The sequence below is a fragment of the Odontomachus brunneus genome, unplaced genomic scaffold (genome assembly GCF_010583005.1).
Source record: "Odontomachus brunneus isolate Ranch 3 - 2012 unplaced genomic scaffold, Obru_v1 Obru_scaffold_040, whole genome shotgun sequence".
NCBI classification, from domain to species: Eukaryota; Metazoa; Arthropoda; class Insecta; order Hymenoptera; family Formicidae; genus Odontomachus; species Odontomachus brunneus.
The window spans coordinates 294633-320863 of record NW_022639490.1 but is presented as its reverse complement, the minus strand read 5'-3'; the positions used below and the strand labels follow the sequence as shown (position 1 = coordinate 320863).

At 43.6% G+C, this 26231-nt stretch overlaps 1 protein-coding gene across 6 annotated transcripts in view; it reads left to right on the top strand.

The window, feature by feature from the left end:
* The window catches only part of LOC116844221 (protein prickle-like), a 281484-nt gene that overhangs the window by 236692 nt on the left and 18561 nt on the right, over positions 1-26231 (top strand). For 4 of the 6 annotated variants that reach the window (XM_032815446.1, XM_032815451.1, XM_032815447.1 and 1 more), the window contains one exon: positions 24199-24502. In XM_032815446.1, the coding sequence (XP_032671337.1) occupies positions 24199-24502 (304 nt within the window). Of the gene's footprint in view, positions 1-6719; positions 6836-18693; positions 19564-24198; positions 24503-26231 lie in introns of those variants that run through there. The other 2 variants (XM_032815449.1, XM_032815445.1) reach the window with 2 other exon arrangements.

Genomic DNA, 26231 nt, shown 5'->3' with positions numbered 1-26231 from the left:
ATAAAAGAATTTAAATTTAAATAAATATATTATTTTTTTGCCACCAAATAAACATTTACTGTTTTTTAGATATTTTTTCTCTAAGGAGCAATTTTGGAATGAAATTTAATTTAAAATTTAATAAAAAATATTTATTCCGCGCGCGCGCATGTATACTGATAACATATGTATTTAAATAAATTTTTTCATTTAAATAGAATAAATAATTGCTTCCATATGAAAAGCTAAGGTTATAAGAAAATACATTTTTTTAAAGTCTCAAGAAAATCTCAGCTATTCATAAAGGCGATTGTCTATTCAAATTAAATAAAAGAATTTAAATTTAAATAAATATATTATTTTTTTTTGCCACCAAATAAACATTTACTGTTTTTTAGATATTTTTTCTCTAAGGAGCACTTTTGGAATGAAATTTAATTTAAAATTTAATAAAAAATATTTATTCCGCGCGCGCGCATGTATACTGATAACATATGTATTTAAATAAATTTTTTCATTTAAATAGAATAAATAATTGCTTCCATATGAAAAGCTAAGGTTATAAGAAAATACATTTTTTTAAAGTTTTAAGAAAATCTCAGCTATTCATAAAGGCGATTGTCTATTCAAATTAAATAAAAGAATTTAAATTTAAATAAATATATTATTTTTTGTGGGCTGCCACCAAATAAACACTTATTGTTTTTTAGATATATTTTACTTTAAGGAGCAATTTTTGATCGGAATCACTTTTCTATAAGAAACGTGTGGAGTTCTTGATCAGGTTGATCCCAGTCAGTCTCCGGTTTATATGTAAGTGATATTATCAGGTGCTGATAAATCATGCAGCGCAACGTGGTGATCAGAGCCTTATTAGTAATAAGGATTATTAATACTTATAGAACCCGATAACATCACCTTATACAAACCAAATAACCGGGATCAACCTGACCAAGACCTGGGATAAATTTCTAGTTGGGCTCTCTCGATCTGATCATTTCCTTCCTTCAGTGTTCAACTTTGAAGTGCGCCTTCTGATTCTGCGATTTACTCGGGGACCGGTTGAACTGTTTGTCTGAACGATTCGCAGATACCGTATATCCCAGCGGTCCCCCCGCGCGAAGATCGCGTCGAAGAGCGATCCAAAGAGATCCAGTGCGGCGTCGCTCCGCCCTTGTTCCCCGACGAGTATCCGACTATTACGCGAACGCATCATTTGCGTGGTCGTGCATAGGTATTCGCGTTCCATCGGATCGGCAGCGGTAAAACAGGGGCAGCGTTTCCTCGCGCGCCCAAGGTACCAATGAAAATCTATACGCGCGAATTAAATGAAAGGCGATCTCTGGCATCTCTCTCTCGCCGGGACGGAACGGAGAACGAGAGAAGGAGGAGAAAGGGAGCGGGGGAGGGTATCGCCGTAGGGGTTAAGAGTGCCGGCAATTATTTGTCGGAAACGCTCGTCGCGGTAGCTGCACCCGTAAACGCATCCGCGATGCGCCGCGCAACAGGAGCAGCAGCACTGAGGGAAAAATGATCTTAAAATCAACAAATATTTCTTTGATGGGTGCCATATTTATTTAACTCTAAATCCTCTTTATTTAAACCAAATATTGTTTACTTAAATCAGGTAAACAATATTTGATCTAAATAAAGAGAGTTTAGATTTAAGTAAATATGTTAATGGCACCCATCAAGAAAATATTTGTTGATTTTAAGGTAGTTTTTTCCTCAGTGAGGAGGAAGGTGGGCGCGCTAATTTTCCGCGACTGTTGTAAGCGTTGCCTTCTTTGCGCCGGCATTCTAGTCCACCTATCTAAACGTACTTATTTTCAGTGATGATGCACGGTCTGCCCGCTTCTTCCGGGTCACATAGTCTTAATCCGCGCCTCCGGCCGCACGATTCTCCTTCGTCCAAATAGCGGTATCGCCTCTCACGATCAAGAGAGAGGCCCAGGACGAGAGAGGGGAATAAAACGAAACGGAAAGAGAAAAAAAAATGAAACGTTCTTCGAAGATAACGGCGGTAATGCCGGTAACGGCAGCGCTAAATCACGCATAGCGTGGATTTACGAGGGATTCGTCTGCCACGAAGAATGCGATGTAATGAGAATTAGAGAAATATCGTGCGTGGTGTGGACAGACCGAGTGCGCGGTTCGCCGAGGAAATCGTGTCCCGCCTTTATGGCGATCTCTGGACTCCTCCTGTGGGCACGAGAAAGAGAGACAGTGAGGGAGAGAGAGAGAGAGAGAGAGAGAGAGAGAGAGAAAGAAACAGCCCCTTAAGATTTCAGAATCAGATAACTATTTATAAACACACGGCGCGTTCGATTAGCTCGCCGCCATTATACGCCCCAGGTGAAGAAAAAATTATTTTCTCGAAATTATTAATGATGTTTCATCTGCGGTTAATTAACCCTCGGACGGCGGCGCGTCTGACAGCCGCCTACACGGCGCACAGCGAATCCATTCGGACTTCCCATAATGGAGCTTCATTTCTACGTATAGTTTTTACATAATCCTTTAGGTCGGATCGTGATCTCATTATACTTGTAAATGCTCTCTTTCCTGAAGAAAATGCTAGGCGGTGCATAACGAGACGGAGGAATGGGACGGCGTATTTGCGAAGCGCGAATTTAAAACGACATACATTCACGTGCCGGGCGATAGGTTAGAGAAGAAATATGTTTTCAAGCGATATTTCTTCTCTTTGTTTTCTTCCTGTCGCTAAAAATATTGCACGTTGGCAGAAATGTGTTTTGGGCAGCTGTCGCCGTGTCGAATGAATAACGATCGACGCGACCTTCGGCAGAGATGAGCCCCAATAAAGTCGATGTTCGCGCATAGCGAAGGTTTGAAGGAATCCGTTGTACGGATTATCGAGAGTCCGAGAGAGAGAAAGGCAGGGAGAGAGAGAGAGAGAGAGGCAACACAGTATATGAAATATGTGGCTAATAATGGGAGACCCGTCAACGAATCTCAAGTGGCACCTCATAAAATATCACGCGCCTATTCCTGAGTCTTATTTAAGGTCGCTGTCGGCGTTTTGAGAGAAATACACGCGACTCATTCAAATGTAAACTGGAATCCCCATGTGTTCCGACGCTCCTTGTGCAGCGAGTTCCTTGAAGTTTAACACGGATTTACGTATTAGTTCATTACCTAAATCACAACTCGAACGTGTCCTCGATAAAAAGTTGAATTTGAGGTCTCTACTGTCCAAATTTCTTGCAGGAGAATCTCGCTCAAGGCGAATGAGAGATAGCAATATTCCCCATGCGAAGTGATACTGAAAATGATTTACTCAAAATATATTCTGAATTCTAGTAAGCTTAGCATTTCAACCAAGAATATTAAAGTAGAACAAAAATTCACTCTCTACATAGAGTGGCAACTTCTTTTTTGATAAAATTTTACGATATTCTTGTAAAGAGAATAAATTCTTCTTTTGAGCACATGATGAACTTTCTGAAATTTATGATGAGTATATTTCAAGTTTATTATGAAGAAAATATTATTTATTGAAAATAACTGAAACCCATTACTTAAAAGAAGGAAAATCAACTGAGTATTTTCTGGTAATAGAATGATACTTTTATAGGTCACTCTGCTTTTTGAAATTGCATTCTAAGAAATTTAGAGTGTGTGTGTCTAGTAGAAAGTTTATTATCAAGAAAATATTATTTATTGAAAATAACTGAAACCCATTACTTAAAAAAAGGAAAATCAACTGAGTATTTCCTGGCAATAGAATGATACTTTTATGTAGGTCACTCTGCTTTTTGAAATTGCATTCTGAGAAATTTAGAGTGTGTGTCTAGTAGAAAGTTTATTATCAAGAAAATATTATTTATTGAAAATAACTGAAACCCATTACGTAAAAGAAGGAAAATCAACTGAGTATTTCCTGGCAATAAAATGATACTTTTATATAGGTCACTCTGTTTTTTGAAATTGCATTCTGAGAAATTTAGAGTGTGTGTCTAGTAGAAAGTTTATTATCAAGAAAATATTATTTATTGAAAATAACTGAAACCCATTACGTAAAAGAAGGAAAATCAACTGAGTATTTCCTGGCAATAAAATGATACTTTTATATAGGTCACTCTGCTTTTTGAAATTGCATTCTGAGAAATTTAGAGTGTGTGTGTCTAGTAGAAAGTTTATTATCAAGAAAATATTATTTATTGAAAATAACTGAAACCCATTACTTAAAAGAAGGAAAATCAACTGAGTATTTCCTGGCAATAGAATGATACTTTTATGTATGTGGTCATTCTGCTTTCTGAAATTGCATTCTGAGAAATTTAGAATGTGTGTAGAAAGCCTAGTAGAAAATTTCCTCTTCTTCCTCTTTATTTATCTCTGTACGGTTCTAAATAATCTTAGCGATTAAGGTCCACAATTAAACCTCCGCCAGAGAAAATCCTCGATAAAGAGTGGAGCTCGACGTTTCCGCATCGGGTAGGCAGAGAAAGGGGGAGAGAGAAAGAGAGAGAAAAAAGCATGGCATCGTCTCTTTTTCTTCCGTCTCCATACGGTATCCGGTGGTGAGATAACCTCACAGCAATTAAATCCCGAATTAAAGTCACCGAAAGGAAGCCACATGCAAATTACTCGCGCGTGTGGATACCGCTATCGCTTTTTTTCGGGACGCCTAGCGCCCAGCACGGACCTCGGAGCCTCTCGACGGCCTCTCGTTAACGTATAAGGTAACCGATTCCCGGTAGCTGTCGAAGCTGGTCGGTAGCTTTAAGCTACTCTCCATCCGGACCGGGCAACACGCTGCAGAAGCTGCTGCACCTCTCGCGCACATCTAGTACAAATATTGAAACAAGCTCGCGGTGATTCCAAGAACGTGTCCGCCGGGCATCAACGACGACGATGACGAAGAGGAAAAAGAAGAAGTCGAGTGTAGGTGCCCTCCGCGGCGCTCCGTTCGGGAATCCGGCGTGCCACGGCGTGCGGGAGCGGGAAGTCGTAATGAGCCGTCGTGGGAAACCGGGGGAGAAGAGACGACGTCCTTTGCTCGGTCTCGCTTCCAGAAGCGCGGGAAAGAAAGAAAGCGAGCGAGCGCACGCGCTACGCGTCCGGCCGTTGCTGTTCTCCTCGCTCTACCGCATCGCCGCGATGCACCTGCGGCCGTCGCCTGCTGCACGACGACGACGACGACGACGACAGAGTCCGACCCTGTCGCGCCGCGGAAACGAATAAACACGGCAATCGGGCGGCAGGTGCCCGGTTATTTCGCGCCCGACACCGCAGGACACGGGCGAAGGAGGAAGCGTTTTCGGGACGTTCGTCTCGTCTCTGGAAACGGATAACTGATGGGAGTTGGCCCAACGACCAAGTTGACCATGCGTTTATTCCGTGTTTATTATGAGAGAAACTGAACGCAGAAGAAACCGCAGAACATTACTTTTGGAACTTCACTACTCTTCCTGTTCCACAGGGAACATTTTGCGACATTTTCAGTTCGATTTTGGAGTGGATTAAGTTGGCCCTATATTTCGTTTATATACTTTACCCAAAAAAATTATTATTTTCACAATGGACATTTCCACTGTGTATGTTTCTCACAAAAATAACAGAAAATATAATCAGGATTGAATAATAATTAATCAGTTGAAAGTTAGAAAGATAATAACTTTCAACTTGCCTTAGTTAATTTTAAATAAAGCAACTTTTTCAAACTCAAACTAGCTATTTTAAAATGCATTAATTTTAACTTATTGAACTTTTTATACAAGTTAAAATAATTCTCATCAAAATATTAGAATGATTTTTTTCGTCTCTTTCTATCTTTCTCTCTCTCAGCGCTAGTGTTTTTTTCTTGCATGGAATTCTCAGCTCAAAACAGTCGGTATTTTCTCATAAAAAACTCCTTTTCCATTATTTCACATAAATTAAACGAATTATTAGAAAGTTAATTATGCAAAAAACATATTGCTTCCCATAATTACTTTTGACTGTAATAAGTTAATTGAATTTTAACTCAACCTTTAACTAAGTTAGTTTTTATGTAACTTTTAACTTAACCAAGTTAATTTTGTAAGCCTTTAACTTTAAACTCAATTTAGTTAAACAGATATATTGGCTTACTCAACTTTGAATATAATCTTATCTTCAGCGGAATGCTCTTACACGGAAAAAACAGTTCCGTTAGTGTAACTGAATTTTCTGTTGCTTGGAGACCAGATGAAGAACTCGTTTGTAGGAATAGAAGGTTCCCGTAAGAGGTTTCTACTCAGCTAATTGCTCTCAGTTATCTCAGCCGAGTTTTAATGCGGCTGAATGTTCAAACGAATGTTTCTCGATGAAATACATAAACGAAACGCCAACTTAATCCATTCTATCTAAGATCGAACGGAAGATTCGTACGGGATCGTGATATTTTCAAGTGGAATTGCGAAGACAGAGCGTAACGATTAATGAAACGGACGGCGATTAATGGTGACTGATTATCGAAGACGTCGAGTTTGTCGTTTTTACGGGTTCGGTCGCGCTCCTCGCAGTTCCCGCGTGTATTAGAAGTGGACGTCGACTTTTTCCTCGTGCACGTCTGGTAGCGAAAGATAAAAATGCTGTGTGCGTGACGGTGGCAGAAGAACAAGAATACGAAATTGCAGCAGTTGCGATGCAATTGCTGGAGTGAGTCTAGTGGGAGTGAGTCTAGTGGAGTAACTTTCGCGGAACATCTGCGGCTCTAGGAAAACAGGTGGTACGCATCGGTGTGCGCGGACCGTTCGCGTACCGCTATGTGTCCGTCCGCTCGATCCGTTTGGAAGCGTCAACCCGAGAAGAGAGAAGCTTTTACAATTACGGCGAGATTACGTGACCGAGGCGGCCGAGCCGAATCGTACGTAATTTGTATACGGCGGCGAGAGAGAGAGAGAGAGAGAGAGAAAGCTTTGTCTCTGTACTACAAATTGGGTATTCTCGGGCTTTGCGGGTCAATGTAATTCCCAAATGGATATAGTCATTCGAGGCGATGACGTTAAGTATAAGCGATACATCAGGCGGTATAAGCGAAAATCCATTTGGTCGTCGACGTTGATGAACGCGTTGTAAGCGGCGTGTACCGGCCGTACGCCGAGCTATGCACATGCGTGCGAGCAAGATGCGCCTAGATCAGGGGTACTCAAACTTTGCGATAATGCTATTCCGCACGAGAGAGGGAGATTCCGCGAATAACGCCGCGTCTTCATCTTCTCGCGCGTCCCTCACATTCCCGCAGCATTAAATTCTCCTTGATCCTTGTTGCTTGACTTCGCATTTGACTCTTGAGACTTCGCATTTTGAGAGATTTCGAAGTTTCACAATATTTATTTTTTGTTGTTGTTTTATTTATTTTCTTTGCTTCTTGATTAATTGTCTAAAATGAACGCCACCGATACTAGAGATGTGCGAGTCAAGGATTTCTAATGTCGAATCGAATCGTTGAAAGAATTTTTAATCATTGAATTTAACATGAAAATAGTGACTTCAGTATGAGATAAATGACATTAATCATGTGATATCAATTCATTTTAAGGTAAGAGATATATAAAATATAGTCGGTAAACGTGTATGGAATACAGTTCCAGCCTTGAAAGGCTCTTTGCGCAACAACACATATCGATCCGACAGTTGTCGGTAAAAGTTTACCTAGAAGCCATTATTTTCTTTTAATATTTTTGAAGAAAATCTTAATGTATAGCAAATTTTTTAAGTCATGCTAATTCCCGCAAGGCTGGATGTCTTTAAAAGTTCTTCATTAATACTGCGCGATCCGAAACTTTTCGAATTATTCGGATTTAAATCATAGGAATTCAAATCGAATCAAATGAAATTCGATTCGATTCGAACTCGAGTTCGCACATCTCTGCTACCGACAATTAATGACCTATTGTTGTCAGAACGGTCAAAATGACATTTAAAAAAGCGCAATACAGAGAGAAAAACATTTACTTATTCTTAATTTTATTCAACATTAGTTGAAAATATCGAATGCGTCTTTATAAATTCGAGTAATTTTTATAAGAAATCCGAAGCCTGTCATCTTGATTGTTTTGGTTACTTTAGTGTCAACAGCCACAACGTGCTCTTGAAATTTCTTAGAGTGGAATCTCGCTCGAGACGAGTGAGAAATAGCAGTGTTTTCACTCAAACGATAGCGAAAACACTGCCACTCGAAATCGCAAGAGTGAATGTTCCACTCAAGCTTAGAACGGATCCTGAATGCATAGGAGTGAATGTTTCAATCTCTCGACATAGACTTAGATTTTTGCACAGCAGTTTAAACTTAGACCGGTATTCATAGTCAGATCTTATAGTTAAGAGCGCCTTAAGTTTATCTTCAGATGATGTACGGATCATTTCATTGGCTGGAGTATCTGAAGATGAACTTACGTCAGTCTTAAATATAAGACCCGACTATGAATAGCCTTAAATTGAAATTGAATCTACATTCTAATAATGTGTTTAATGTATTTGAACGGAGTTTAAACTTAAATCCAAGTTTAAACTACTATCAGGAAATCGGTCCTTACAGAGATAGACTGCGCATTTCCATTGGAGAGTTGTGCTGTCATGTTAATCATGTTAGTAAGAGAGAACAACAGAAAGTAAGATACTTTCCTTGTCTAATTGTCTAATTGGTGAAAGAGGAGAAGCATTATATATATAGTCGATACGTTCACTCTTTCTTTATTATTCTTTTTTCTTTCGTTATGTTCCATTCTTTCTCACTCTCTCTCTCTCTCTTTCTCTTTCTCTCACATTCTCTCTCTCTCTCTCTCTCTCTCTTGTTTCCCCTTCTACGGTGTGTCAAAGAAAGTATGTCAATCAGCATATCTCTTTCCTTCAGCAGTATCTCATAAGAACGCGCAGTCTATTCCTATAAGTCCACGGTGATTGAAATGGATGTATTCCTATGATAGGTGGAGTACATTAGATTCACTCGTTAGTCTCCTTTGAATAAAAATATTCACTCGACGATTCACTCTGTACGAGAGAGTGGAAAGTCACTCGAATTTGAATAGACTCTGCGCTCTTACTTCTCGGGGTGCAGTTTCGCTCCAAGAGATTTAGAGAGTGCCTTCGGAGTGGCTGATTCCTCGCGAGATCGAGTTCCGCGCACGGGCGCGATCTCTTCCGGTCGCGAGGGCGATCGGTGTCGACTCGTGCGACGTGGTGGTCGCGCGCAAAAATTCGCGTCTCCGTGTTTGAGAACCCTGGTGCCGCGTAACAGCCGGCAATTGTCCGTCGTGCGACATTGGCCATGCCGCGGTTGTTGCGGTGCAACGCCAGCCCGAGGTTCATAGCGCACGAGTGCGCGCGCGCGCGCGCGCTGGCCGCGCTGCGCTTCAAGAGAAGTAATAGCAATCTCTATCGCGGCGGCTGCAAGAAGTATGCCGATCGCTACAATGTAGCTTTACGCGCTGGAGGCGGCGCTGGATGAACGCACTCGCCGGGTACCGGATATCGCATCTGCCTGGGTCGGAGGGCAGCAGCCCGCGATTAACCGCGCAGGAAATCGATCCTGCGAGAAAAATGACCGCCACCGCCGCCGCGGAATTCGCCGTGTATCGTTCTGCTGCCGGTGTGCCACGGCGAAACCACGAAATCGCAGAATTCTGCCGAGATGCTATCGAAAGAGGGCGAATAGAATCCAGAAGAAAATCTAAAAGCTTGACTCATACTCAAGATTAGGGCAAACGTCCAACTATTGACATCTTGCTTAGTCAATGATACTTTAGAAAAAATGGGGTTTTTGCGACCAGCAACATCTGTTCACAGTTTTAGTTCGAAAGAGGGCGAATAGAACCCAAAAGAAAATCTAAAAGCACTTAAAAGAACCAAAAAGAACCTGATCTTGGCTCATACTCAAGATTAGGGCAAACGTCCAACTATTGACATCTTGCTTAGTCAATGATACTTTAGAAAAAATGGGGTTTTTGCGACCAGCAACATCTGTTCACAGTTTTAGTTCGAAAGAGGGCGAATAGAACCCAAAAGAAAATCTAAAAGCACTTAAAAGAACCAAAAAGAACCTGATCTTGGCTCATACTCAAGATTAGGGCAAACGTCCAACTATTAACATTTTGCTTAATCAATGATACTCTAGAAAAAAATGGGGTTTTTGCGACCAGCAACATCTGTTCACAGTTTTAGTTCGAAAGAGGGCGAATAGAACCCAAAAGAAAATCTAAAAGCACTTAAAAGAACCAAAAAGAACCTGATCTTGGCTCATACTCAAGATTAGGGCAAACGTCCAACTATTAACATTTTGCTTAATCAATGATACTCTAGAAAAAAATGGGGTTTTTGCGACCAGCAACATCTGTTCACAGTTTTAGTTCGAAAGAGGGCGAATAGAACCCAAAAGAAAATCTAAAAGCACTTAAAAGAACCAAAAAGAACCTGATCTTGGCTCATACTCAAGATTAGGGCAAACGTCCAACTATTGACATCTTGCTTAATCAATGATACTCTAGAAAAAATGGGGTTTTTGCGACCAGCAACATCTGTTCACAGTTTTAGTTGTGAAGCTAATTAGAGGGTTCTCTTTTGAAATCATAGATTGCAAGCAAGAAGCTTAATTGTAATGCTGCTCGTAAGGAGAACCGGGTTTTTCTAGAGTATCGATGACTAAGGGGGATGCCACTAATTGGATACTTTACTTTACACTGAGGGAAAAGTACTTGGTAACTATAATCGCACATAGTGACAGAGTTATAGTCGCGGGGAACCATTTAGTAAGTGTTATTATAATTTTAGTGATAAAGACCGGTTTGCACCAGCAGTAACGCTATTTCTAGCATTGTTACTGAAAAAATGCAGTTTATATTATTGAAAATTGCTGAAAAATAATTGTCTCTAACAAGTTATGAAACAAGTTAGTTAGCTAATAACAGTGTTATTAACAATTTAAAGTTTTCCAACTCCGTTGAAAACATTAAAAAATTTTATTATGACTAATAACACTGCTATTAGCAGTTTAATTATAATAAATTTTCTGACTTTGTCGAGGGGTGACATTTGTGTTTTCCGCATTGTTAAAGGCATATTTTGTTAGAAACATTCAGTAAGTCGTTTTCTAGAGAACATGGTTTTGCTAAAAACGTATTGTCATTAGCTTTTCGCTATTAACATTCTTACTGTTACTTTTTCGATGCAAATCGACCTTAATAATCTAATATAGATACTACTTCTTACTTTTTGTAAAACAACATGAAGTTTTTGCCAAAAGCTATAACTTTAATGACATTAATCTTTTCTTCTCTCAGAGCGCGGGATATTGATGTCTTTGTCGCGTGTAAAAATCATCAGTGCCGTCTTTGAAACTTGCACTTCTGCTTCACGTCGCGCGGCGAAGAGTCACGAGTCTTCTCATTCAGCGGCCTTTCATTGACTGTCTCCATTTTCACCGGTCATTCATCAACTGTTCGTTTCCCGGGTCGCTGAAAAGCCTAAAGCGCGGATTTCTCGAAACTGCGTTCTCGCGCTGCCGTGGCTCACTGAAAGTGCGCGACGATCCAGCGCGAGTGCCGTAAGAAAGTGCGCGTCACTCGGCGGATCGTAAAAATTTATTGATCCGCGGGAAATCGTTCCGTCGTCGCGAACGACGGTCATTAACGTGCCCTGAAATTTTTACGATTAGGATTGCCGTCGTTTGTAGAAATCGTGTCGCGCAGGAATGTGAAACGACGTGCTAAGTATACCCGGGAAGAAAGAAGAGCGGGCAAGAACTCGCGCCTGTGTGTCGGGATCATTATCTTCTTGCGCGTCTTCGACTGTTCATAAATTAAGCGCGTATTGACAGCGCGCTCTCGGCGCTAACCTTCCGATTACATTCAAATTGCGTTTAATTGAATCAAATTCTGTTTAGCCTAAACGATACTCCGCCTCCTCCTCTTTTTTCCTCTTCTCTTTTTATTCGCTCTACGAGACGAGTTGTGTAAGTTATCGCCGCTGAGGGCATCGATTTTATATCCATTTCACGCGCCTCACGCGTGCGAATGGATTCGATGACAATCCCACACCGCTTACACGCTGTCGTGGCTGTCCTCGCAGGAAGATCAAGCTTAATTGAAAGCGAAGCGCGCGTAAAATTCACACCTACGACGCCGGCTGGGTCACGTTATCTCCGACACACGTCTCTAACTGCGTCTTCCACGGTTAACATGTTTGCTACCAGCGTCACACGTGTGTGATGACAAATATCTCTTTCTTATTCCCGCATCACGGACTTCTAGAGACAGACTGCGCATTCTTATGAGATAACTGAAGAGAAGAGTAAAGAACAGAGATATCTGAATTGAAACTTCAGCCCCACATTCGACCTGAACTTTCCAACATCTGTATATTCTAAAGAATCATATGTCCTGAAATCTGAAGTCCTACTTAGCGCCTCTAAATGACCGGCAAAATGCCACCTGTAGATTTTAAAGAGAATTTCTGGGCAAAGTTAGTAGGTTAAATAGAATGTAAAGAGGCTTCAGAATACCAAAATAGCCGTTGAATGAAATATTGAGATCGAAAATAGAATAAAAATTTCGACTCGAGTATACTGATTAAGATACTTCATCTATCACAGTATTCTATCGCAGTAATGCAGGAGGGTACAATGTAGGAGAAACAAACGAGCACGGAAAAAGCTGTTAGGGTTGCTACAATAACATCCTCATATATGTAACCTCATATATAGTTGCCTCGATCGAAGGAATATTGCCATCTCTCTGTTGTGGTCTGCAGAACGAATACTATGGTTGAGAGACCGTAAGGTTTGATTGCGTGATACAGCACTGTGAGTTCCACTCAAACGCGTACAGACAGACAGCTAAGAACGCCAGTGGCTGAAGATCCTGCTGTCGTTTTTCAATGAAATCACGTGTATATGGAAAAAACGTGGTGGTTAGTAATTACAAATGAAGTTTGTGAGCTTATTTTTTCTAAGAAATAGGTTTGAACATTTTTAAATCCATTATAAGTGGTTCATTGTGTTAACAATCGGCTGAAAAGTGCACTTCCTCTCCAGCATTGCTTTTAAAGCGCGTTTTATCAATATCCAATGCAGATGCATTTTCAAATTTCTATAAATGTATTATCAACGTCGTAATCTATGTAGCAGCTATTCTCGTTAAAAAATTGGAGCACACACCACGCAAGTTATTTCAAATAAAGAGATATTTCAAATAAAGAGTTACTTCGAATAAAGTTAATTTAAATAAAGAGAACTTAGACTCAAGTAAACATGTTAATGCATCTATTAAAGAAATATTTGTTGATTTTAAGGTAATTTCTCGTTATTTCTAAAATACTATAAGTCTTACAATTCCTTTGTATCGTAAGTGAAAAATTATATTAATCTTCCGTGCACAATCATATTTTTGGGACATACAATCTGGGTCTGTCAGGCAACTTGAACTACTTTACCTTTGTTGGGAATCAATATATTTTTGTATATATCTTTTTACAAAGAAATAGAAAAGTTTCAGCTATGAAATAGTAGCGCAATAAAATAAGAACACAAACAGATTTACGCCATGTTGAAATTTTCCCGGACCCTTCACGAAAGTTGGTGAGCGAACGAATATTTGTTCAGGTCTCATGGACCTAACATTGTACGCGGATGGTTAATACTTTATCACGGCAATCATATCTAGCCAAGTAATATCTCTAATGTTCTCTTCGTGAGAGAGAGTGAGACAAAATGAAAGAAAGAGAGAACGTATTATCCATGTGATCGGTTCTCCCTCTTCGTTCTCCCCATCAGTCGGACAATTAGACAAGGAAAGAAAACATCTCACTCTCTATTGCCTTCTCTTAATAATGCTGGACTCCAGTCCCTCAGTGGAACGCGCACACACACATACACACACACACACACACATACAGTTTACCTCTACAAGTTCACATTATCAAACTAAGCCTGTTTTACACAGTTACGCGGGAAAAAATACGAAATAGCCTGTGAGGAAAGTCTCTCCAGCTAGTAGCAAGCGTGTTAATGAAAGCCAGAGCTCGTTTGTCGTGTCGAAGTCGGACACATTGTATACGATACGCTGGACATCCGGCGATAAGATCCGCACGTGCATTTGTGTTCGAACCGCGTAGCCAGGATCGCGTATCGCCTCCGTGCTATACGAGGCTCACTTTAACGCCGAGTGACATTCCGCCGGCTGCGTTCTTGCTGCGGCTCGCCGTTCATTGCGCATCCAGCAAAATGTTCGACTCGCGTGCAAGCGACAGTTCTTGCGCGGGCTCGCGCGGGAACGGCATCGACACCATCGGCACGGGAAACCTCTCTCGAGGCCCGCTCAAGGGACGATCCTCCTGGAGGGTCCAGCCGGCCGGCGCGGGCATCACGAAGGAGGCGTGTCGCGCACGTACCGGATGGGTCTCCGCGTTATGTCCCTCACGAATGGGCCCATTGTACGTGGGCACAATTCGACGAGAGCTTCGTTCGTCGAACCGCAAATTCCCCCTGTTTCTCAAGGCGCTCCTTCTCCGTGGGGGACGCCTCTATTACGGGGGCCGCCATCAGAACGGCGCTAAACCGCTGCTCCAGCCGCGCGACGCGTGCTCGCGTTTCTACGAGTCGACTGTGTTGATAGTCGACTAGACAAACGCTGCTTGTGGCAACGGGTAGACGAAGAAGCGTGGCCCCGCGCTCTCAGCGTTGTTGATCGTTCGAGCATGTGAAAGATGGATAGAGAGATAGAGAGATAGGTGGGCCGCTTTGTTGTTCTCTCGGCCAAGCCCCGTGAGAACGGGGATATGTATGCGCAACAAATAAATATATAGATGATATCGCGCGCGCGCGGTAAAAATGACGCGCAACGACACGCCGTAGGAGCTAATGGATCGCGCTATTCATTATAAATATGGGCACGCCCATCTGCGGGTGTCATGCATTATCGGGGCCGCTCGTTAAGATTCGACACGGCTTGCTAAACTCGTCCGACAGATACACCCAATTTCTGAAAAAAAGACAGACGCAGGAGGGGGAGAACGCGAGTATTTATCACCCGTGTATGTCATTAGATAAAGACGTTAACGTGGAAGCGGGTTTATCGTGATGATGCGTGTGAGGGATCGGTACAAGGCGCCGTTGGAACAGGCGAGACTTATGTAAAAGTAGAAGATGATGATTTAACGGACGAGGAGCAGCAGCCGCGAGTTGGGTGGGCTGTCTTCGAATTCCAATCTCCGTCTCTACTCATTGATATCCGTCGGGCCGGGAACATCAGCTGATGTTTGATTAATGAAAATGAACTGAGCGAAAGTCCTCCTACAATGTTAATTTCGGGATTCATATGTGGGCAGAATCAACGCGAGAAGTAATTTATTTTCGAGCCCAAACCGGTGTTGATTTAAAGAGCGAAACCGAGTTAAAACTGGAACTGTAGAACTTCCAATGGAGTTTGATTCTGTTAGAACGTTAGCACGTTCTTTTATTAATCTGAATGGAAAAAGTAGGATGAAGGTCTTCTGATTAGCAGACGACCCACAAGTTTTAATTTCGTAGCATTTCTTGTGTCAATATTTTCTTAAAGAGCTTACTTTGCTAGTTCCCGTGGCTAGTAACAAATACTTATGAATAGAGGAATGATAGACCATTGGAAGTCTGATATCGTTGCTGAAGAGACCGCCAGTACTTCAAGTTGATATGTCTAAGTAGTTTATGTTAGGGAAGGTTCCTTGGATGCCGAAAAATTGAATAAAAGAATACCATTTAATACATTTTCCCAATGTTTCAAAGAATGCATCTTTAAACAGCGTCGACTGTGTCTAAAGGACTGTGTCTATAGAACATTCTATCATTTTAATCCCGTTATTAGCCACGAGAGGCCCAGGATCCATATAAAAGTAGGCAAGGTTCTTTAGAATTTCACGTCATTCATTAACGCGCATTTCAAAGATCTTTCAAACAAGAATAGATGAAGACCGCAATACATTCTCAAGTCGTGCCTATAGTGAAGCTAAACCCTGTAGTTATTCCTATACTTTGAAACCATCTGCAAACGAGGATTGGGATTAGAAGCTGATAAGAAGCTATCAGTCTCATTAGTGGTATCTTAACTGACACAGGAATTAGTACAAAAATATGCAAGTGGACGATTAGTATGCCTGCGTTAATCGACCGGGTCGTCTGATCTACGGCAATTAAAGAGCGTAATGCGGCGTCCATTATCTCTCTCGCCAGAGTCTGCGAGAGAGAGAGAGAGAGAGAGAGACGTCTCTATTTTTAACCCCGCGGCCGATAATCGCGGCGGAAGCGAGCGAGACGTGTGTTGCGGCGTAGAATGAAGAAGCGGCGCGCGTCTTTTCGAATGACGTCGTCGCGCCAAAGTAGCTCCTTGTAGAAGTAGCTCCTCGCAAACACAGCACGGAGGAGCGGAGCGGAGCAGAGCAGAGCAGAGCGTCCTCCGTTCGGCCGCTCGAGGGCCCGAGGCCCGTCGCGAGGCACGCACACGCGGAACCGGGGCCCGCGCGCGCACTCCGACGAAGGCCCACGGCGAGAGGCGTCGGGCCCCGACACGCCACACGTATTAGAAACGAATATAAATATATCGAGAGGAGCGAGAGAGCGAGGAAGAGCCAGAAAGAGAGCGAGAGAGAAAGAGAGAGAGAGAGAAAGAGAAAGAGAGAACGAGACAGACACGTGGTGGTAGTGAGGAAGGAGAGGGAGAGTTCGCGCAGGTATTGGTAACGTCGGAGTTACACGCACCGATGCGACTCCTCGCTCGTTCCTCCTTCCTCACGCTGGCACTCGCTCGCGGGCCCCAGCTTGCCCCCTCCCGCGCGCCCCGCACAGGGGCCCGAAGAGTCCCAGAGTATGCTCAGTGTCCGCTCGGCCTCAGCACGCCCCGTGCCGGCGGAACGAGGGACAGGACGCGCTTCTACAAGGTTTCAATGTGTCCTCGCGGCACGCCGCCGCATTTTCCGAGATCGCGCCCGGTAGCCCATGGATCGCGCGGACAAGTTCGCGATTAAGGACGAGCGCGCGGGGCCCGTCTATCCTTGCGTTCCTCGCCGAGAGTGCTTCGGTAACACAGTGTCCACCCGCGAGAAGTGATCGCCGAGAGAAGTAGTCCGCGTTTCCACGACGATTGCGCTGAGAAGGATCTTCGACGAGTGAGGTGCCCGCGAAAAGTTCAGACAGGACTCTCCCACCTGTCATCCACTTGCGCCTTTCGGCGAGTCGAGTCGCCTCGCCGTCGGGGAAAAGCGAGTTCCCGAGATCGCGCCGTCGCATCGCGGGGCCCGTCGGTCGCCTTTGTACCGCGCGATAGGTGTCGCATATTAAAACGTTAATCCGCACTGTACTACCGGTTATACGTACAGATTGGTCCTCACCCCTCCGACTCGTTTCACCCACCCTCTCGTTCTCTCTCTTTCTCTCTCTCTCTCTCTCACACTCCTTTTTTCTCTGTTTCTCTCTCCCTCCCTCTCGTCTTCTGTTTCTCCGTCTCCCTCTCGCTCCCTCTCTCTTTCTCTCTCTTCATCTCGCACGATCCTCCCCCTCTCGAGCTCCTTCCCTCCTCCTGCGACCGCTTTCGCCAGAGCACACTCGATCCTCTCCCTTTCCGCCTTGTTCTCTCCGATCACCCCTTCCCACCGCCCCCCGTCGCGTCCTTCTTCCTCGCCCCTGCCGCTTCGCCGTCGCCCTTATTGCCCGGGTCTGGAGCCGCGAGTTCGCTCGCGTTTCGCGAGCGCGTGCCAATCGAAGAATGGTGAACGAGCGGCGGGATGATCTCGACGCTGCCGGCGAGACGTCGGCGAGACGACGACACGGAGCCGCGACGCGGAGCCGCGATTGAGTCCTCCATTCGAGTTGCGGCCGCACCATCCAGCGCGGGGCCACTCAATCGCGACACGACACGTCTCCGCTCTTGGGAACACGTATATTTCGCGGGATACCTGTCTTCCATAGGATACCACCATCCCGCGAGGCGCCCCCAACGACTCTGATTCGCGAAAAGGGTCCCTCATCGACCCTTCACGTCGACGCGAAGAAGATGACGTTCCCAGAGCACGATTGAGTCCTCCAGCTTTGCAATATTACGCCACGACTGCTCCTGGATCGGCTATCTAGAGTGAAGAGAGTCACTCGCGGCATTAGACGCGTCCGTTCCGTGAAACGTCTTTATTACACGAGACATCTCTATCGTATTGGACATCTCTGAAGCACGTCAATGTGTCCGGACGCTGTGTGCTCTCTCGGATGTGGGGCAACGCCGACGTCTCGAGATGATGGACAGAGCCACTACGCCGACGAGCGGCTCCGGAGACGTGGTCGTCTCTATCATTAGCGCGACTTAGACGAGAAGACACACTTATGGGAAGTGACGGGTCGAACGTGTTCGTGCAAAGTCGTGGGAAGCGAAACACTCGGCTAAGAGGATAAAGTAGCGAGTGTTAAACTAGAAACATTCTCGGGCACTGATTGGGATCTACTTGTCTATCGATTGATCGATCGATTGAATCGATGTCGCGGAACATATCGACAAGAGAAAGTTCTGCAACACGTATCTCTCATCAGAGACCCCTCCACAGAGACCCGATCGGGAGCGAATATCACCGTGAAAATTGTTACTCGCGAAAGAGAGAGAGAGGGAAAGAGTCTCTCCGACAAGAGCTCCTGCCAGGAAAACTGGAAAGCGAGGCTCCAGACACCATCAAGAGCGCCCACCAGCGAGATAGGCGTTTAATACGCTAGCAGAAGGGTTTCTGCGTCAACAAAAAGCCCCGAGTTGCCCCGAGCGTCCCGAAGCGTCGCCTTATTAACTTTAGCTGGAGGACGCACGGCCGCGAAAAGGGACATAATATACTGAGGGAGAAGGAAGGAAGGAGCGAGAGAGGACCCCGCCGGCGCTCCTAGATTAGAAGGTCTCGGCACTCGGCGATTATTACCGTCGGCCGGGGTCCACCACCGTGAAACACACGGCGCGCGGGGAAGAAACGCCGCTGGAATCGATCGTAACGACCACCGTCCGCGTCGGGTCCGGATGTTGTTGCTCGTTGGTCGCCGCCGTCGTCGTCGTCGTCGTGGTCGTGGTCGTGGTCGGTGCGCGCAAGAAGAAGAAGAAGCATGTCGAGCCTAGCGCGAAGAAGACGCACGGCCGTGCTCGGCTCTAAGAGATGGTGGCAAGGTGGGTGCTGGGCGACCAGGAGTCATCAGGAGGCGTACCTGCGCAAGCTCTACGGCAGGAAGAATGACGCCAAGGGTGGCAACAGTCAGAACGACGAGGACGTCGGGACGCGACCTCGCGACCTCGAGTCACCCTGGACACCCGGCGTCGTTTACGATCTACCGAGCGCCGACGAGCACTACCTCGACGCGTTCCTGAGGAATCGCGACGATGACGCGAACGACGACGTGGACGACGTCGTCGCCGCGGTGGTAGGCTGCCCGGCGCTGGCGACGTCGCGAGCCAGCCCTACGGAGAAGTGCGTGGAGTTCCTGAAGGGCGCCCATGACGACGGGACCAGTTTCGCGGCCGATCACCGGCGTGCCGCGGGAGACGCGGAATGCGGCCGCGTAGCCGACTGCGGTTCGGTGCATTCGGGTTACGATGTGCAGGCCGCTTGTTCGGAGTAAGTTGCCTCCTCGGTGAGGAGGAATGTGCTCTTGGACATTTTTCCGTCGGTGGCGGCGCATAAATCTCCCCCGATGGTTCTTAGGCATGACCGCGTTATGAAAGTACACGATGCGTCCGCAGGAAATATGGAACACTTATCCTGGAATGTGGGTGAGATGGGAGTTTGTGTGCGTGTGTGTGTGTCATGTGGCGGGTACACGGAGGATTTTCGGATAACACCTGCCATTCCCGTCGGAAGGTCATTCCGCCAATTTGGGATTCTTTTTCGCCATTCTTCCTCGTCGAAGACGTGGAAACGTCGATATTATTGGAACTGCGCAAACACGAGAAGACTCGTGGAAATCTTAAACATCCAAAGAGATATAACCTCATTCCTAACGGGATCCTTTTGTATATGGGCCTCGAGAGGATTCTTCTGAAACTAAAAGAAAACATCCAAACAACAGAATTTTAGTTGCAAAGTATTGTTTCGTATAATCCCATATTCTAAGAGAAAACGAAAATCTACTAGATATTGTAACATTTTTCTTTTGAATCAAGAATAATGTGTTTATTTGAAGCAAATCTTATACGTTATAGGAAAAGCGCAATAAGCAAGAATGTAGATAAAAAATGAAGTTTCTTTAACTTTACTTTAATACCGTGCTTAGAATATTCTTCTTTTGATTTTAGCAGAATCTTCTTGAGACCATATTAAAAAGATTCCGATATAAATGAAATTATATTTTTTTAGGTGATAAAATTCATACTAATGTCTTATGTTTTCCCCGTTGATAAATTATTTAGAGCTCTGATTTTTCGATAGTAATTTAAATTTATATTACATTTAAACTCTGTTTGAACAATTCAAACACATTGTTAGAATAGAGTTTGAACCTTGAAATTCAAATTACTATTGAAAAATCTGACTTCAGTGTCGAAAATAAGGGATGAAAAAAGACAATGCCAAATCGAATTTACACCTAAGAAATAAACCTGTATAATTTCGAATGAAGAAACATCAACGTGATGTCAAACTCTAATTAAACTCCAAAAAAGGCAGGTGTAATGTAAATTTCGCAACAATTTATTTTTCGCAAAATAAGCACGGAATGATAGAACACATAGAATGATATTAGAACGCATCGAATAACGGTAGAACATATAGAATGACACGTAGAATACGCAGAATGACACATAGAACACATAGAATGATACATTAAACATATAAAATGACACTAGAATATATAAAATGATACTTATAGAACGTGTAGAATGACGCATAAAACATATAGAATATATAGAATGATATGTAGAACACATATAATGACACTAGAATATAGAAAATGACACTAAGACACATAAAATAACACATAGAATATATAGAATGACACATTGAACACATAGAATTTTTGACACAAGAACACAGAATAACACACACAGAAGAACACATAAAATGACATGAAAACAGTGTAGAATGATACATAGAACACGTAGAACGACATAAAATGACATAGAACGCATAAAATGACACATTGAACATATAGAACGACACTGAAGCACATAGAATATCATAGAATACAGAATGACAAAATGGAAATACGAAAAGTGTGATGAAAATTTTCCCGAAACAAAATGCAAAGCGTAATACGAAAATTTGAGTATAACTTTTGGTAAATTTGTCGCTGCATTAATATAACAAAAAACTCACATTATTGTACAATGTAAAAATTTAATTAACAGTAAGATTTGAAATGGCACATAAGGAGCAAGCACGGATGTCTTAGTGCTATTAAATACTAATATTACTTTTTTAATATTAATATGATTGTGGGAGGATAAAATTGATATGTTAAACGCACGTATCGAAATTTTTTCTTCGATTATCGTACGCGGAGAATCAACCTTCCATACTTAGACCGATCCTTGAGTCCCAATTTTTATATATTTATTATATAATATATATATATATATATATTATTTTATATATTTTTTATTAAAATCCAAACCCCATTAAACCGATGACTCAAATAGATTCATTAAATATGTTGCGAAAAAACTGCCTCCGCCAAGACTCGAACCTGGACCCTCCCCACTTTCCGGGCGGGACGCCTTTCCATTCGCTCCTTATGTGCCATTTCAAATCTTACTGTTAGTTTAATCTATTCGAGGAGCTTTCTATTATTTCGGTTTAAAAATTTAATTTTTATTCGATACATTTGTCCCACAGAAATTTGATCAGAAAAATTGTATAGAGTTTTCATCATCGACTCTCTCACGCGGTGAGATAATCATGAAAATCTGAATTTAAGGATCCCAGAAATTAAGAATGCGAGAGCTTCAGGATATAAAGAAGCGCGATCTCTCACGACTAGATACACGCTCATCTCGGTCTGTTCTTACTGGCTCATCTACTTTCACGTAGTCTCATCTGGAACGCAATTTCCCGTTGAGTGTCTCGACGTCTCTCGAACGCGCTGGAAAACGGCATCGTTATTACGGGCCGCGGCGGAAATTCCATTAATCAAAAATCACTTGGCGTTTACGGTCCGCGTCGCATCGATCGTTTTCGCCTCATACGTTTCGATAGGTACTTAGCGCTCGTTGATCCAGAACAACTGGAATAGCACGTGCGATTTCCTCGCGTGTTCGCGAGGCCGCGGAATTTTATATTGAAACATCCCGACTTATTGAAGCGAGGCGAGAAGGTGCCGTCGTAGTCAGGTGTAACGACTAATCATTTATTCTATGTAGTCATGCATCGTGTTACATCGATCTCGTTATTACATCCAGTTTTCTCCTCGTGAGCACGCTGGATATACGCAGAAATATTTCGTAGGATAAGCAGAATTCCTAGTGCGAGTTCTGTAATTAGGGAAAAAATACGACCGGGAAATCAATCAGGCAATTCTCCGCGAGCACCATCCGTGAAAACTCTTTCGTTTTATATCTGGTTTCATACACTCAGCAAAGTTACTATACATTTACCATATTGAACACGTTCCATGTTATAATTTCAGCTGCAATAGCTGATTTATCGTCATTCAGCTGATTTATCGCAATATATAGACACGATAACGACCAAGTTACATTGAGGAAAAAGAACTTATGATATTTTATGACTGTATAAATGCATGGTGAAATAATGATAGTCGGGGAACTCGTTTTTGTAGTAAGTGCCGCTACAGTGTTTATTATTACTTATTGCCGAAACGTCAATTCAAAGGTGACAGTAGCTATCGCGTTCTCGTATTAATCTTGACGTCTAAATTGGATTTCGGCTCTATTGTGGGTATGTTTATGTTTCTTGTGTGTGTCTCTCGAATCTGTCGGCTTTAGTCTCTATGTGACGCCGGAACAGCTCGGCCAGTGACCAATGAGAAGCGAGTTAGCGGCGCTGTGCCAAAGGATTGCCTTATTCAAATCGGCTATGTAAGAAAATGAAACTGAACTTGTAGGTTTCTCTTGTAGGTTTGTGTGGGAGAGAATGTACGTTCCGCGGTACAGTTTATCTCGTCTCGAGCCTCGCGCCGTTCTTTCGTTAGGAGTTCTCCATTTCGGATATCATTGTCGGCGTTATATCAATGCGCAATAAAGTTGCGATGGTTAAATCTGTGTAATTCATCTTGGATTGCTAATGTCAATCATTTTAACTTACATTTGAAGTAATTTAATAGAACACTCTAACAACTTAATAGAAACAAGTTTGTAAAATTGGTATTATTATTAGATATTATAAAGTATTATTTAATTTTTCTTTCGTCAGAAAATGACTACAATAAGGCAGGTTGCGGGCGAAAAAGAAATTAACTAAGGAAGTCAGAATGATTTCCACATTGGCGGACTAACTACTACTTGGCAATCTAGGATTCGTTAGGAGTTCTCCATTTCGGATATCATTGTCGGCGTTATATCAATGCGCAATAAAGTTGCGATGGTTAAATCTGTGTAATTCATCTTGGATTGCTAATGTCAATCATTTTAACTTACATTTAAAGCAATTTAATAGAACACTCTAATATAAATTTAATAGAAACAAGTTTGTAAAATTGGTATTATTATTAAATATTATAAAGTATTATTTAATTTTTCTTTCGTCAGAAAATGATTATAAACAATAAGGCAGGTTGCGAGCGAAAAAGAAATTAACTAAGGAAGTCAGAATGACTTTGGCGGACTAACTACTGCTTGGCAATCTAGGATTGATTCACCTGTTGAACATTTCCGACGGCGTGATTACCCGACTTCTCTCTCTTTCAGGTATTTCAGAATACTCTGAAATACCACCATTATTTTTTTGTTAGGACAATAAGAAGTCGGTTGGGAGTAACTGAATGATTGATAAAAAGATGGTTGGGGAAATAACTACAATTCGTAGTGATGTTGATCATTCTTTCCTCTCGGTGTACTTATCGCTATTACCTCGGCAATCGTGCGCGATGATTCCGATCGAGAACAGCTTTCTCCGAAGCCAAGAAAATGCATCTTACATGAATACCTGCCGATCCCTGGCGGTCTGATGCGGTGAGCCCGCTTAAACATTAAAAATGGCGCGACAACGTGATTAAGAAGGACCTGCACATTAATCATACGAGCCCAAAACCCTCTCGGCACAGCATCCTCTCATGAACGCACCGTTCGCTCTTTGCAGGAAGGTGTGCAGGAGCTGCAGGTGTCCGCGGGAGGAGCACCAGCGGGCTTCGACGGAGGCGGGAGGTCCCTCGGGACTCGGCCTGGGCCCGGGCCCGCCGATGGCGATGGCCATGGCGTTCCCGAGCGGCGCCGGCGGCGCGCCTCACCAGGAGCCGTTCAAGAGCCCGGTGCAAGCCGCACCGGCCGGCCTGGCGCTGCAGGAGGCCCTGATGCACCACCAGAGGCATTCGCAGAGCGACGACGACAGCGGGTGCGCGCTCGAGGAGTATACATGGGTGCCGCCCGGGCTGAGGCCCGACCAGGTGAGAAAGAAAGACGGAAGTAAAGAAAGAGAAGACAGAGGGAGAGAGAGAAAGGGAGTGGGAGAAACGGGGTCCTTTTTGCTGTCGCGCACGCACGTAATGCTCTTCGATTCGTCTCGCTGGGTATGCACCAGCGAGCCGGCTCCCAGATCGCCGCGACGATTACCGTCGTGAACGACGACGGCGCAGTGAGTCATCATACGCCGCGCCGGTGAAAGCTCTCTCTTTCTCTCTGTCGAGCTGGATACGATGATAAAGCGTAATCGAGGAGTTCACCCGAAAAAGGACCTAGAGAAAACACGGCGGATGATGCATTTCACCGTTGTCTTCTTACGTATCTTCTCCTCCCCCCCTCCTTCTCTCTCTCTCTCTCTCTCCTTCCTCTCCGGCAGATATATATCTCGCACCGTGAAATATATTAATTACGCGCTGGTAGCGCCATTCTCGCAGCCACTTGAGGCCCCGGAGAGAGCATTTTCTCCCTCGATTTGTATCCCTCGATTTGCTTTTCTAAAGAGAGACATTCGTTCGGCATAATTTTTTCGCGCGGGGATCCTGCCGCATGAAATCATTTTATTTAATTAAACGCGCGGTATACAGTCGCGGGCAACGTTCGCCGCGCTGGAGTTATCCTTAGCGAAAGGGTCAACCGACGCAGCCCTCGTCCTTTAATTGGTCTGAGCGCGTGCGCGTTTGCGCGGCGCGGAATAGAGTCTTCTTCGGCCTTTGCGCTGAGCGCCAACGTCGTCGTTTATTTCGACTCGCGCGGCGCAAATCCGCTTCTCTCTTCTCCTCTTCTCACCTCTGTCTGTCTCTCTTTTTCTCCCTCTCTCTCTCTCTCTCTCTCTCTCTCTCTCTCTCTCTCTTCCTATCTCTCCGTCTTCTTCTCCCTTTTATTTCCCGCTTTCGCGTCCCATTCGCAGCCTGTCCCGCGGCCGCTGCGTTTTCTTTACTCATTTTAAGTGTCATTACGTCTAACGCGCATTATATATTATGACTCGGCGTTCTCCGAGGGGACGCTAATCCCGCGCAACAAGCTTTTCGCGCTTGTGCCTCTCTCGCGCGCTGACGACCGCGTCAATTCGTGTCTTCACGCCACGAAGGACCACGAGGTAGCATCGCCGAGGCGCGACACTTCTTTCTCGCGTGAGTCTTCAATCCTGCGGAGTGATAGTCCTTGAGGCGATACTCATCCGTTTCACGCAAACCCGCAAAGTTCTCGATGGCTACTTCAGAGTCGCGAGTTAATCGTGAGAAGACCCGCGATTTAATTTCACATAACATTCAAGAATCATTGACTCCTTATCAGGCAGAAAATTTGTCAAATAAAATGAAAAACGAGATATCCAGTATCGAAGGAATTTCGACCAGTAAAATGAATATAGATTCGATATTTTTTAAGCCCATTTTACAATGATAATAAGTAGTACACGGAGAAAAGTAATTTGCTGGCCCAGCACATTTTCTGCTGGTCTAGCAAAGTCTTTTCCTTATTATATCAAAAAGATTTGCTAAAAGACAGCAAAAGATTTGCTAAGAGTACTAATCACTATTTGCTGGATATAATTTGCTGAATCTACAAATTATTTTGCTATAAGAACCATGATGGATTTATATAAGCAATTGCAATTTTGCTCCTATAGCAAATAAATTTGCTAAGGATACATTATTTTGCATCGATAGCAAATTAACGTAATTTTTAGGACAAATACACTCAACAAATTTTTTC